Raw genomic sequence first — 16,521 nt, forward strand, 5'->3', positions numbered from 1 at the left:
CTGACAGCAGCTCCCTGTACTCACTGTATATACTGACAGCAGCTCCCTGTACTCACTGTATATACTGACAGCAGCTCCCTGTGTACTCACTGTATATACTGACAGCAGCTCCATGTGTACTCACTGTATATACTGACAGCAGCTCCCTGTGTACTCACTGTATATACTGACAGCAGCTCCCTGTACTCACTGTATATACTGACAGCAGCTCCCTGTACTCACTGTATATACTGACAGCAGCTCCCTGTGTACTCACTGTATATACTGACAGCAGTTCCATGTACTCACTGTATATACTGACAGCAGCTCCCTGTACTCACTGTATATACTGACAGCAGCTCCCTGTACTCACTGTATATACTGACAGCAGCTCCCTGTGTACTCACTGTATATACTGACAGCAGCTCCCTGTGTACTCACTGTATATACTGACAGCAGCTCCCTGTACTCACTGTATATACTGACAGCAGCTCCCTGTACTTACTGTATATACTGACAGCAGCTCCCTGTGTACTCACTGTATATACTGACAGTAGCTCCCTGTACTCACTGTATATACTGACAGCAGCTCCCTGTACTCACTGTATATACTGACAGTAGCTCCCTGTACTCACTGTATATACTGACAGCAGCTCCCTGTACTTACTGTATATACTGACAGCAGCTCCCTGTGTACTCACTGTATATACTGACAGCAGCTCCCTGTGTACTCACTGTATATACTGACAGCAGCTCCTTGTACTAACTGTATATACTGACAGCAGCTCCCTGTACTCACTGTATATACTGACAGCAGCTCCCTGTACTCACTGTATATACTGACAGCAGACCCCTGTGTACTCACTGTATATACTGACAGCAGCTCCCTGTGTACTCACTGTATATACTGACAGCAGCTCCCTGTGTACTCACTGTATATACTGACAGCAGCTCCCTGTACTCACTGTATATACTGACAGTAGCTCCCTGTACTCACTATATATACTGACAGCAGCCCCCTGTGTACTCACTGTATATACTGACAGCAGCTCCCTGTACTCACTGTATATAGTGACAGCAGCTCCCTGTACTTACTGTATATACTGACAGCAGCTCCCTGTACTCACTGTATATACTGACAGCAGCTCCCTGTGTACTCACTGTATATACTGACAGCAGCTCCCTGTACTCACTGTATATACTGACAGCAGCTCCCTGTGTACTCACTGTATATACTGACAGTAGCTCCCTGTGTACTCACTGTATATAGTGACAGCAGCTCCCTGTACTCACTGTATATACTGACAGCAGCTCCCTGTACTCACTGTATATACTGACAGCAGCTCCCTGTGTACTCACTGTATATACTGACAGTAGCTCCCCTCAGACACCCTCTAGTTTTGCAGCAGCTGGAGGGGCACTGACTTGGGGCACTGCTGTAGATAGTTGGGCTGGTCCTGTGGGGGCGCTATGTGGCTGCTTCACCTGTTGCACAGATGGGAGACTGGATTTTTATAGCATTTTTTTTGTGTAAATAAGGGATTTTATCGCTTTATTTTACACATGGGCATCTGTCATACTTCCATCCATCCTGCTTCACTGTCTACACTGATACACTGTAACAAACCTACAGCTGCCAGAGGCCAAGACAGTCACCAGGCACCATGGCCTGTGAAGTCAACAAGTAAGATCTCTACAATATGGCGGAGGGGTCCTGAGAAATGTGGGGCATTGCCATAGCAACCAAGCAGGGAGCAGCTTTCACACCGGCTGTAAGAGGCAGCATCTGATTGGTTACTGAGGGAAAAGCAATCTCCAGCACGTTACATCTGTGTGAGAAATTGCCCATAGTAACCAATCAGAATGCAGATTTCACCAATTCTCCTTATGATATGAGCTTGGAATCTGATTGGAGGAACTCTCCCACACATCATATGATTGTGAGGAATTGACCATGGCTGGCAACCAATCAGGACGCAGCTTTTAATTCCGAGTTCACGTCCTGATATGAAAGTTGGAATCTGATTGGTTGCTGGGGGGGAATGGGCTTCTCATTGACTTTGCATCAATATGAGGAATTGCCCATAGCAACCAATCAGCATTTCTCCACCACGTCCCCTCGTGACAGGAAAGGTGGAATCCAATTGGTTGCTGTTACCATTGCCGTGGCTTGTCGGTCGGTTTGGTCAGTCTCCCCTCAGGCGTTACACGGACACCGTATATGACATAGAAGGCGGCGTACGTGTCACGGCGGTATACAGAGGTAGTACAGACACGGATACACCGTCTATGGCGCCTCATCCTGTCAGCAGCATCGCTCGCTCCTCGCTCCCGGATTGGCTGCTGTACGCCCCGCCCCTCTGCTGCTGATGCGGATGGATGCGGCCTCGCTTCTCCTCGGTGGCCCCCGATGTCTCCGCTGATCCCGCGGCCCCGCTGCTCCGGGTGTCAGGGCCCGAACTAGTGACCGGGAGCCGGGGAGAGCACGGCCGCCTCCAGCACCACGGATCCGTGCGCCAGACGCCTCCAGCTGGACGCCATGTCTACCAAAGCCGAGCAGTGTGAGTGCGCTGTCCGCGGTGCTGCCGCCAGAGACGTGTATATAGGGGTATACAGAGGGAGACGTGTGTGTATATAGGGGTATACAGAGGGAGACGTGTGTATATAGGGGTATACAGAGGGAGACGTGTGTATATGGGGGGTATACAGAGGGAGACGTGTGTATATAGGGGTATACAGAGGGAGACGTGTGTATATAGGGGGTATACAGAGGGAGACGTGTGTATATAGGGGGGTATACAGAGGGAGACGTGTGTATATATAGGGGGGTATACAGAGGGAGACGTGTGTATATAGGGGGTATACAGAGGGAGACGTGTGTGTATATAGGGGTATACAGAGGGAGACGTGTGTATATAGGGGGGTATACAGAGGGAGACGTGTGTGTATATAGGGGGGTATACAGAGGGAGACGTGTGTATATAGGGGTATACAGAGAGAGACGTGTGTATATAGGGGTATACAGAGAGAGACATGTGTATATATAGGGGGGTATACAGAGAGAGACGTGTGTGTATATAGGGGGGTATACAGAGACGTGTGTATATAGGGGGTATACAGAGGGAGACGTGTGTATATAGGGGTATACAGAGGGAGACGTGTGTATATAGGGGGGTATACAGAGACGTGTGTATATAGGGGGTATACAGAGGGAGACGTGTGTATATAGGGGTATACAGAGAGAGACGTGTGTATATAGGGGTATACAGAGAGAGACGTGTGTATATAGGGGGGTATACAGAGAGAGACGTGTATATAGGGGTATACAGAGAGAGACGTGTGTATATAGGGGGGTATACAGAGAGAGACGTGTGTATATAGGGGTATACAGAGAGAGACGTGTGTATATAGGGGGGTATACAGAGGGAGACGTGTGTATATAGGGGTATACAGAGAGAGACGTGTGTATATAGGGGTATACAGAGAGAGACGTGTGTATATAGGGGGGTATACAGAGAGAGACGTGTGTATATAGGGGTATACAGAGAGAGACGTGTGTATATAGGGGGGTATACAGAGAGAGACGTGTGTATATAGGGGGGTATACAGAGGGAGACGTGTGTATATGGGGGGGTATACAGAGAGAGACGTGTGTATATAGGGGGGTATACAGAGAGAGACGTGTGTATATATAGGGGGTATACAGAGAGAGACGTGTGTATATAGGGGTATACAGAGGGAGACGTGTGTATATAGGGGTATACAGAGGGAGACGTGTGTATATAGGGGGGTATACAGAGAGAGACGTGTGTGTATATAGGGGGGTATACAGAGGGAGACGTGTGTATATAGGGGGGTATACAGAGAGAGACGTGTGTATATAGGGGTATACAGAGGGAGACGTGTGTGTATATAGGGGGGTATACAGAGGGAGACGTGTGTATATAGGGGTATACAGAGGGAGACGTGTGTGTATATAGGGGGGTATACAGAGGGAGACGTGTGTATATAGGGGTATACAGAGGGAGACGTGTGTATATAGGGGGTATACAGAGGGAGACGTGTGTATATAGGGGGGTATACAGAGAGAGACGTGTGTATATAGGGGTATACAGAGGGAGACGTGTGTATATAGGGGTATACAGAGGGAGACGTGTGTATATAGGGGTATACAGAGAGAGACGTGTGTATATAGGGGTATACAGAGAGAGACGTGTGTATATAGGGGGTATACAGAGGGAGACGTGTGTATATAGGGGGGTATACAGAGGGAGACGTGTGTATATAGGGGGGTATACAGAGGGAGACGTGTGTATATAGGGGGATATACAGAGACGTGTATATAGGGGTATACAGAAAGAGACGTGTGTATATAGGGGGATATACAGAGACGTGTATATAGGGGTATACAGAGAGAGACGTGTATATAGGGGTATACAGAGAGAGACGTGTATATAGGGGGGTATACAGAGAGAGACGTGTATATAGGGGTATACAGAGGGAGATGTGTGTATATAGGGGGGTATACAGAGGGAGACGTGTGTATATAGGGGTATACAGAGGGAGACGTGTGTATATAGGGGGTATACAGAGGGAGACGTGTGTATATAGGGGGGTATACAGAGAGAGACGTGTGTATATAGGGGTATACAGAGGGAGACGTGTGTATATAGGGGTATACAGAGGGAGACGTGTGTATATAGGGGTATACAGAGAGAGACGTGTGTATATAGGGGTATACAGAGAGAGACGTGTGTATATAGGGGGATATACAGAGACGTGTATATAGGGGTATACAGAGAGAGACGTGTGTATATAGGGGTATACAGAGGGAGACGTGTGTATATAGGGGGGTATACAGAGAGAGACGTGTGTATATAGGGGGGTATACAGAGGGAGACGTGTGTATATAGGGGGGTATACAGAGAGAGACGTGTGTATATAGGGGGGTATACAGAGAGAGACGTGTGTATATAGGGGGGTATACAGAGAGAGACGTGTGTATATAGGGGGGTATACAGAGAGAGACGTGTGTATATAGGGGGTATACAGAGAGAGACGTCTGTATATAGGGGTATACAGAGGGAGACGTGTGTATATAGGGGGGTATACAGAGGGAGATGTGTGTATATAGGGGGGTATACAGAGAGAGAGGTGTATATAGGGGGGTATACAGAGGGAGACGTGTGTATATAGGGGGGTATACAGAGGGAGACGTGTGTATATAGGGGGATATACAGAGACGTGTATATAGGGGTATACAGAGAGAGACGTGTGTATATAGGGGGGTATACAGAGGGAGACGTGTGTATATAGGGGGGTATACAGAGGGAGACGTGTGTATATAGGGGTATACAGAGGGAGACGTGTGTGTATAGGGGGGTATACAGAGAGAGACGTGTGTATATAGGGGGGTATACAGAGAGAGACGTGTGTATATAGGGGGGTATACAGAGAGAGACGTGTGTATATAGGGGGTATACAGAGGGAGACGTGTGTATATAGGGGTATACAGAGGGAGACGTGTGTATATGGGGGGTATACAGAGGGAGACGTGTGTATATAGGGGGTATACAGAGGGAGACGTGTGTGTATATAGGGGGTATACAGAGGGAGACGTGTGTATATAGGGGTATACAGAGGGAGACGTGTATATAGGGGTATACAGAGAGAGACGTGTGTATATAGGGGGTATACAGAGGGAGACAAGTGTATATAGGAGGGTATACAGAGAGAGACGTGTGTGTATATAGGGGGGTATACAGAGACGTGTATATAGGGGGGTATACAGAGGGAGACAAGTATATAGGGGGGTATACAGAGAGAGACGTGTGTATATAGGGGTATACAGAGATAGACGTGTATATAGGGGGGTATACAGAGAGAGACGTGTATATAGGGGGGTATACAGAGAGAGACGTGTATATAGGGGGGTATACAGAGAGAGACGTGTGTATTTAGGGGGGTATACAGAGAGAGACGTGTGTATTTAGGGGGGTATACAGAGGGAGACGAGTGTATATAGGGGGGTATACAGAGAGAGACGTGTGTATATAGGGGGGTATACAGAGATGTGTATATAGGGGGTATACAGAGAGAGACGTGTATATAGGGGGGTATACAGAGAGAGACGTGTGTATATGGGGGGTATACAGAGATGTGTATATAGGGGGGTATACAGAGAGAGAGGTGTATATGGGGGGTATACAGAGAGAGACGTGTGTATATAGGGGTATACAGAGACGTGTTTATAGGGGGGGATACAGAGACGTGTATATAGGGCGGTATACAGAGAGAGACGTGTGTATATAGGGGGGTATACAGAGGGAGACGAGTGTATATAGGGGGGTATACAGAGAGAGACGTGTGTATATAGGGGGGTATACAGAGACGTGTATATAGGGGGGTATACAGAGAGAGACGTGTATAGGGGGGTATACAGAGAGAGAGGTGTATATAGGGGGTATACAGAGGGAGACGTGTATATAGTGGGGTATACAGAGAGACGTGTTTATAGGGGGGTATACAGAGACGTGTATATAGGGCGGTATACAGAGAGAGACGTGTATATAGGGGGGTATACAGAGAGAGACGTGTGTATATAGGGGGTTAAACAGAGGGAGACGAGTGTATATAGGGGGTATACAGAGGGAGAGGTGTATACAGAGGGAGAGGTGTATATAGGGGGGTATACAGAGAGAGAGGTGTATATAAGGGGGTATACAGAGGGAGAGGTGTATATAGGGGGGTATACAGAGGGAGAGGTGTCTATAGGGGGGTATACAGAGGGAGGGAGACGTGTGTGTATATAGGGAAGATATAGCAATCTGGTGTTATCATATAGATGGTGGACGATTCATCCTTCCCACTCCTAGGGTCAGTTCACACTACAGAGTTTGGGTATGTGCACACGGAGCAATTCTCGCGGAATTCCGCCCGAATTCCGCCATAAAAAGCGGGCGGAATCCGCGTGGAATTCCGCCCGTGTAAATGCAACATTGCTCTTTCCATAGAGAACAATAGAAATTCCGACTGCCCGTGCACACAGAGTAAATTTCCGTCCGGAATTCCGCGCAGATTCCGCGCAGAATCCGCATTCCGCCCGAAGAATGTACATGTCAATTCTTTGGGCGGATTCCGCTAGAGGAATCTTATAGAAGTCAATGGGGTTTGAATTCTGCTGGTAATTCCGCTTGCATTCCGCTTGATTTCTGCTCGAATTCCGCTCAAATTCCGCTCAAATTCCGCCCAAATTCCGCTTAAATTCTGCCAGAGCAGAATAGGCGAGGAATTTCAAGCAGAAATCTTTCAGCTACAATTCCTCGAGAATTGCTCCGTGTGCAAGGGCCCTTTGGCAGAATTTCTAGCGGTGTCAATTCTTTGGGCAGATGGCGGAGTGTGTGTGAGACATGCTTTTCAATCGCAGGTGGAACTTACCGCACAGACTCCGCTGCAGACACGCCGCACAGACTCCGCTGCAGACACGCCGCACAGACTCCGCTGCAGGCACGCCGCACAGACTCCGCTGCAGGCACGCCGCACAGACTCCGCTGCAGGCACGCCGCACAGACTCCGCTGCAGGCACGCCGCACAGACTCCGCTGCAGGCACGCCGCACAGACTCCGCTGCAGGCACGCCGCACAGACTCCGCTGCAGGCACGCCGCACAGACTCCGCTGCAGGCACGCCGCACAGACTCCGCTGCAGGCACGCCGCACAGACTCCGCTACAGACACGCCGCACAGACTCCGCTGCAGACCCCCCGCACAGACTCCGCTGCAGACACGCCGCACAGACTCCGCCGCACAGACTCCGCTGCAGACACACCACACACTGTGCTGCAGACACGCCACACAGACTCCGCTGCAGACACGCCACACAGACTCCGCTACAGACCCCCCGCACAGACTCCGCTGCAGACACGCCGCACAGACTCCGCCGCACAGACTCCGCTGCAGACACACCACACACTGTGCTGCAGACACGCCACACAGACACCGCTACAGACCCCCCGCACAGACTCTGCCACACAGACTCCGCTGCAGACACGCCGCACAGACTCCGCTGCAGACACGCCGCACAGACTCCGCTGCAGACACGCCGCACAGACTCCGCTGCAGACACGCCGCACAGACTCCGCTGCAGACACGCCGCACAGACTCCGCTGCAGACACGCCGCACAGACTCCGCTGCAGACACGCCGCACAGACTCCGCTGCAGACACGCCGCACAGACTCCGCTGCAGACACGCCGCACAGACTCCGCTGCAGACACGCCGCACAGACTCCGCTGCAGACACGCCGCACAGACTCCGCTGCAGACACGCCGCACAGACTCCGCTGCAGACACGCCGCACAGACTCCGCTGCAGACACGCCGCACAGACTCCGCTGCAGACACGCCGCACAGACTCCGCTGCAGACACGCCGCACAGACTCCGCTGCAGACACGCCGCACAGACTCCGCTGCAGACACGCCGCACAGACTCCGCTGCAGACACGCCGCACAGACTCCGCTGCAGACACGCCGCACAGACTCCGCTGCAGACACGCCGCACAGACTCCGCTGCAGACACGCCGCACAGACTCCGCTGCAGACACGCCGCACAGACTCCGCTGCAGACACTCCGCTGCAGACACGCCGCACAGACTCCGCTGCAGACACGCCGCACAGACTCCGCTGCAGACACGCCGCACAGACTCCGCTGCAGACACGCCGCACAGACTCCGCTGCAGACACGCCGCACAGACTCCGCTGCAGACACGCCGCACAGACTCCGCTGCAGACACGCCGCACAGACTCCGCTGCAGACACGCCGCACAGACTCCGCTGCAGACACGCCGCACAGACTCCGCTGCAGACACGCCGCACAGACTCCGCTGCAGACACGCCGCACAGACTCCGCTGCAGACACGCCGCACAGACTCCGCTGCAGACACGCCGCACAGACTCCGCTGCAGACACGCCGCACAGACTCCGCTGCAGACACGCCGCACAGACTCCGCTGCAGACACGCCGCACAGACTCCGCTGCAGACACGCCGCACAGACTCCGCTGCAGACACGCCGCACAGACTCCGCTGCAGACACGCCGCACAGACTCCGCTGCAGACACGCCGCACAGACTCCGCTGCAGACACGCCGCACAGACTCCGCTGCAGACACGCCGCACAGACTCCGCTGCAGACACGCCGCACAGACTCCGCTGCAGACACGCCGCACAGACTCCGCTGCAGACACGCCGCACAGACTCCGCTGCACAGACTCTGCTGCAGACACGCCACACAGACTCCGCTGCAGACACGCCACACAGACTCCGCTGCAGACACGCCACACAGACTCCACTGCAGACACGCAACACAGACTCCGCTGCACAGACTCTGCTACAGACACGCCACACAGACTCCACTGCAGACACGCAACACAGACTCCGCTGCACAGACTCTGCTACAGACACGCCACACAGACTCCGTTACAGACACGCCACACAGACCCGCCGCACAGACTCTGCCGCACAGATCCCACCGCACAGACTCCGCCACACAGACTCTGCTACAGATCCCCCCCGCATAGACCCTGCCACACAGACTCTGCTATAGACCCTGCCGCACAGACCCCCCCCACACAGACCCTGCCGCACAGACTCTGACACACAGATCCCACCGCACAGACTCCGCCACACAGACTCTGCTACAGACCCCCCCCCCCCCCGCACAGACCCTGCCAAACGGACTCCGCCACACAGACTCCGCCGCACACTCTGCTACAGACATGCCACACAGACCCCCCCCCCGCGCACAGACTCTGCTGCACAGACTCTGCTACAGACACGCCACACAGACCCCCCGCACAGACTCTGCTACAGACACGCCACACAGACTCTGCTACAGACACCCCCACCGCACAGACTCCGCCGCACAGACTCTGCTACAGACCCCCCCCGCACTGACCCCATCGCACAGACCCTGCCAAACGGACTCCGCCACGCAGACCCCCCTGCACAGACTCCGCCACACAGACTCTGCTACAGACCCCCCCGCACTGACCCCATCGCACAGACCCTGCCAAACGGACTCCGCCACGCAGACCCCCCCTGCACAGACTCCGCTACACACACGCCGCACAGACTCTGCTACAGACCCCATCGCACAGACCCCATCGCACAGACCCTGCCAAATGGACTCCGCCGCACAGACTCCGCCGCCGCCCCCACCATCAGGTGCACAGATGATTGACCCGGTGACATTGGCGTTCTCATTTACATCTCACTGTGCAGGATCAGTAATGTTACAGTATAAAGCCGACCTCTTCTCTCATAATTCCTTTTCTTTCACTGCTGTTATGGAGACCCCGCTGCAGGCACGCCGCACAGACTCCGCTACAGACACGCCGCACAGACTCCGCTGCAGACCCCCCGCACAGACTCCGCTGCAGACACGCCGCACAGACTCCGCCGCACAGACTCCGCTGCAGACACACCACACACTGTGCTGCAGACACGCCACACAGACTCCGCTGCAGACACGCCACACAGACTCCGCTGCAGACACCCCACACAGACTCCGCTACAGACCCCCCGCACAGACTCTGCCACACAGACTCCGCTGCAGACACGCCACACAGACTCCGCTGCAGACACGCCACACAGACTCCGCTACAGACCCCCCGCACAGACTCTGCCACACAGACTCCGCTGCAGACACGCCGCACAGACTCCGCTGCAGACACGCCGCACAGACTCCGCTGCAGACACGCCGCACAGACTCCGCTGCAGACACGCCGCACAGACTCCGCTGCAGACACGCCGCACAGACTCCGCTGCAGACACGCCGCACAGACTCCGCTGCAGACACGCCGCACAGACTCCACTGCAGACTCGCCGCACAGACTCCACTGCAGACACGCCGCACAGACTCCACTGCAGACACGCCGCACAGACTCCACTGCAGACACGCAACACAGACTCCGCTGCACAGACTCCGCTGCAGACACGCCACACAGACTCCACTGCAGACACGCAACACAGACTCCGCTGCACAGACTCTGCTACAGACACACCACACAGACTCCGTTACAGACACGCCACACAGACCCGCCGCACAGACTCTGCTGCACAGATCCCACCGCACAGACTCCGCCACACAGACTCTGCTACAGATCCCCCCCGCATAGACCCTGCCACACAGACTCTGCTATAGACCCTGCCGCACAGACCCCCCCCACACAGACCCTGCCGCACAGACTCTGACACACAGATCCCACCGCACAGACTCCGCCACACAGACTCTGCTACAGACCCCCCCCCCCGCACAGACCCTGCCAAACGGACTCCGCCACACAGACTCCGCCGCACACTCTGCTACAGACATGCCACACAGACCCCCCCCGCGCGCACAGACTCTGCTGCACAGACTCTTCTACAGACACGCCACACAGACCCCCCGCACAGACTCTGCTACAGACACGCCACACAGACTCCGCCGCACAGACTCTGCTACAGACACCCCCACCGCACAGACTCCGCCGCACAGACTCTGCTACAGACACCCCCACCGCACAGACTCCGCCGCACAGACTCTGCTACAGACCCCCCCGCACAGACTCTGCTACAGACCCCCCCGCACAGACTCCGCCACACAGACTCTGCTACAGACCCCCCCGCACTGACCCCATCGCACAGACCCTGCCAAACGGACTCCGCCACGCAGACCCCCCCTGCACAGACTCCGCTACACACACGCCGCACAGACTCTGCTACAGACCCCATCGCACAGACCCCATCGCACAGACCCTGCCAAATGGACTCCGCCGCACAGACTCCGCCGCCGCCCCCACCATCAGGTGCACAGATGATTGACCCGGTGACATTGGCGTTCTCATTTACATCTCACTGTGCAGGATCAGTAATGTTACAGTATAAAGCCGACCTCTTCTCTCATAATTCCTTTTCTTTCACTGCTGTTATGGAGACCCCGAGAGTCTGCTCTGTGCTACACAGCGATTTCTCATTCTCTCCCCTTCAGGGGGCAACACCAAAACTGGGTACACACAGCAATGCCTCTTCCCTTCCTTCTCTCAGCCAGTCACCACACCTACTCTTCTCTGCTATGCCATGACATCGGTTTGGAGGAAGTGCACTGGATAGACAAGGTTGCACTGTCTTAGGGAAAGATTTCCTCAGTACACTACACTACTATAGACAGCATGTGGAGATAGAAGGGGTTACTGATGCACTGTGTCTGGGGAGAAAGGAAAGAACAGCGGACACTGAGGGGGAGATGAGACTGCGGCTCTGTGCACATACAGCAGTATATACACCACTTATCACACAGCGGACACTGAGGGGGAGATGAGACTGCGGCTCTGTGCACATACAGCAGTATATACACCACTTATCACACAGCGGACACTGAGGAGGAGATGAGACTGCGGCTGTGCACATACAGCAGTACATACACCACTTATCACACAGCGTACACTGAGGAGGAGATGAGGCTGCGGCTCTGCACATACAGCAGTATATACACCACTTATCACACAGCGGACACTGAGGGGGAGATGAGACTGCGGCTCTGTGCACATACAGCAGTACATACACCACTTATCACACAGCGGACACTGAGGGAGAGATGAGACTGCGGCTCTGTGCACATACAGCAGTATATACACCACTTATCACACAGCGTACACTGAGGGGGAGATGAGACTGCGGCTCTGTGCACATACAGCAGTATATACACCACTTATCACACAGCGGACACTGAGGGGGAGATGAGACTGCGGCTCTGTGCACATACTGCAGTATATACACCACTCATCACACAGCGGACACTGAGGGGGAGATGAGACTGCGGCTCTGTGCACATACAGCAGTACATACACCACTTATCACACAGCGGACACTGAGGAGGAGATGAGACTGCGGCTCTGTGCACATACAGCAGTATATACACCACTCATCACACAGCGGACACTGAGGGGGAGATGAGACTGCGGCTCTGTGCACATACAGCAGTATATACACCACTCATCACACAGCGTACACTGAGGGGGAGATGAGACTGCGGCTCTGCACATACAGCAGTATATACACCACTTATCACACAGCGGACACTGAGGGGGAGATGAGACTGCGGCTCTGTGCACATACAGCAGTATATACACCACTCATCACACAGCGTACACTGAGGGGGAGATGAGACTGCGGCTCTGCACATACAGCAGTATATACACCACTTATCACACAGCGGACACTGAGGGGGAGATGAGACTGCGGCTCTGCACATACAGCAGTACATACACCACTTATCACACAGCGGACACTGAGGGGGAGATGAGACTGCGGCTCTGCACATACAGCAGTATATACACCACTTATCACACAGCGGACACTGAGGGGGAGATGAGACTGCGGCTCTGTGCACATACAGCAGTATATACACCACTCATCACACAGCGGACACTGAGGGGGAGATGAGACTGCGGCTCTGTGCACATACAGCAGTACATACACCACTTATCACACAGCGGACACTGAGGGGGAGATGAGACTGCGGCTCTGTGCACATACAGCAGTATATACACCACTTATCACACAGCGGACACTGAGGGGGAGATGAGACTGCGGCTCTGTGCACATACAGCAGTATATACACCACTCATCACACAGCGTACACTGAGGGGGAGATGAGACTGCGGCTCTGCACATACAGCAGTATATACACCACTTATCACACAGCGGACACTGAGGGGGAGATGAGACTGCGGCTCTGTGCACATACAGCAGTATATACACCACTTATCACACAGCGGACACTGAGGGAGAGATGAGGCTGCGGCTCTGCACATACAGCAGTACATACACCACTTATCACACAGCGGACACTGAGGGGGAGATGAGACTGCGGCTCTGTGCACATACAGCAGTATATACACCACTTATCACATAGCGGACACTGAGGAGGAGATGAGACTGCGGCTCTGCACATACTGCAGTATATACACCACTTATCACATAGCGGACACTGAGGAGGAGATGAGGCTGCGGCTCTGTGCACATACAGCAGTATATACACCACTTATCACACAGCGGACACTGAGGGGGAGATGAGACTGCGGCTCTGCACATACAGCAGTACATACACCACTTATCACACAGCGTACACTGAGGGGGAGATGAGACTGCGGCTCTGCACATACAGCAGTATATACACCACTCATCACACAGCGGACACTGAGGGGGAGATGAGACTGCGGCTCTGTGCACATACAGCAGTATATACACCACTTATCACACAGCGGACACTGAGGGGGAGATGAGACTGCGGCTCTGCACATACAGCAGTACATACACCACTTATCACACAGCGGACACTGAGGGGGAGATGAGGCTGCGGCTCTGCACATACAGCAGTACATACACCACTTATCACACAGCGGACACTGAGGGGGAGATGAGACTGCGGCTCTGTGCACATACAGCAGTATATACACCACTCATCACACAGCGTACACTGAGGGGGAGATGAGACTGCGGCTCTGCACATACAGCAGTACATACACCACTTATCACATAGCGGACACTGAGGGGGAGATGAGACTGCGGCTCTGTGCACATACAGCAGTATATACACCACTTATCACACAGCGGACACTGAGGGGGAGATGAGACTGCGGCTCTGTGCACATACAGCAGTATATACACCACTTATCACACAGCGGACACTGAGGAGGAGATGAGACTGCGGCTCTGTGCAATACTGCAGTACATACACCACTTATCACACAGCGGACACTGAGGGGGAGATGAGGCTGCGGCTCTGCACATACAGCAGTACATACACCACTTATCACACAGCGGACACTGAGGAGGAGATGAGACTGCGGCTCTGTGCACATACAGCAGTACATACACCACTTATCACACAGCGGACACTGAGGGGGAGATGAGACTGCGGCTCTGCACATACAGCAGTACATACACCACTTATCACACAGCGGACACTGAGGAGGAGATGAGACTGCGGCTCTGTGCACATACAGCAGTATATACACCACTCATCACACAGCGGACACTGAGCTTTGTGGATGGTCACAGATGAGAGGGAAGTCCTGATTTGGCTGTGTACCCCCTCTGGTCATATATAAGTGTGGTCATGTGACACGTCAAGGTGGTTTGTGTTAAGTGTGGCGTCCTGTGCTGCAGCTTATGTTGCAGAAGTGAGCCGACCCCACTCACTTTCCTTCATATTCATAATGTATAACTAATCCTCCAGATCCCTACTAATCCTCGATGTCGGGGAGGAGATAAAACCTCCGCAGATGTCACATGGGCTGCGCTCTATCCTGATTACACATGAGATGGATAGAAGATGTGTGGGACCCCCACTGTACTATATGTCCCAATGTCTAAACCCATGCAATTGTGACAGATCCTCAGCAGTCACATGTATCTGGTCAGGACAGGTTTTCAGCTAACGTGCAGGGCTGTGGAGTCAGAGTCGGCTTTAAAAAATTTTTTAGAACAATTTAAAATTGAGTTTTGATAGGGATTTTATAAATTTTGCTCATCAATATATATTATGAGCAACATTCTAATAGGACACTGGCCCTATTAGATAAGGGTGGTCGGGGAATATATCAGTAATAGGACACTGGCCCTATTACATAAGGATGGTCGGGGAATATATCAGTAATAGGACACTGGCCCTATTACATAAGGGTGGTCGGGGAATATATCAGTAATAGGGCACTGGCCCTATTACATAAGGGTGGTCGGGGAATATATCAGTAATAGGACACTGGGCCTATTACATAAGGGTGGTCGGGGAATATATCAGTAATAGGACACTGGCCCTATTACATAAGGGTGGTCGGGGAATATATCAGTAATAGGACACTGGCGCTATTACATAAGGGTGGTCGGGGAATATATCAGTAATAGGACACTGGCCCTATTACATAAGGGTGGTCGGGGAATATATCAGTAATAGGACACTGGCCCTATTACATAAGAGTGGTCGGGGAATATATCAGTAATAGGACACTGGCCCTATTACATAAGGGTGGTCGGGGAATATATTAGTAATAGGACACTGGCCCTATTAGATAAGGGTGGTCGGGGAATATATCAGTAATAGGACACTGGCCCTATTAGATAAGGGTGGTCGGGGAATATATCAGTAATATGACACTGGCCCTATTAGATAAGGGTGGTCGGGGAATATATCAGTAATAGGACACTGGCCCTATTAGATAAGGGTGGTCGGGTAATATATCAGTAATAGGACACTGGCCCTATTAGATAAGGGTGGTCGGGGAATATATCAGTAATAGGACACTGGCCCTATTACATAAGGGTGGTCGGGGAATATATCAGTAATAGGACACTGGCCCTATTACATAAGGGTGGTCGGGGAATATATCAGTAATAGGACACTGGCCCTATTAGATAAGGGTGGTCGGGGAATATATCAGTAATAGGACACTGGCCCTATTAGATAAGGGTGGTCGGGGAATATATCAGTAATAGGACACTGGCCCTAT

General features: G+C 52.9%; 1 protein-coding gene across 1 annotated transcript in view; it reads left to right on the forward strand.

Moving 5' to 3' along the window:
* The first annotated feature begins 2,107 nt into the window (after window positions 1–2,107).
* Window positions 2,108–16,521, forward strand: part of UNC79 (unc-79 homolog, NALCN channel complex subunit) — a 137,658-nt gene continuing 123,244 nt past the window's right edge. Inside the window, exon 1 of the mRNA XM_069951065.1 lies at window positions 2,108–2,540. Coding sequence (XP_069807166.1) covers window positions 2,519–2,540 — 22 coding nt within the window. The 5' untranslated portion in view covers window positions 2,108–2,518. The remainder of the gene's footprint in view (window positions 2,541–16,521) is intronic.

The sequence above is a fragment of the Dendropsophus ebraccatus genome, chromosome 13 (genome assembly GCF_027789765.1).
Source record: "Dendropsophus ebraccatus isolate aDenEbr1 chromosome 13, aDenEbr1.pat, whole genome shotgun sequence".
NCBI lineage: Eukaryota > Metazoa > Chordata > Amphibia > Anura > Hylidae > Dendropsophus > Dendropsophus ebraccatus.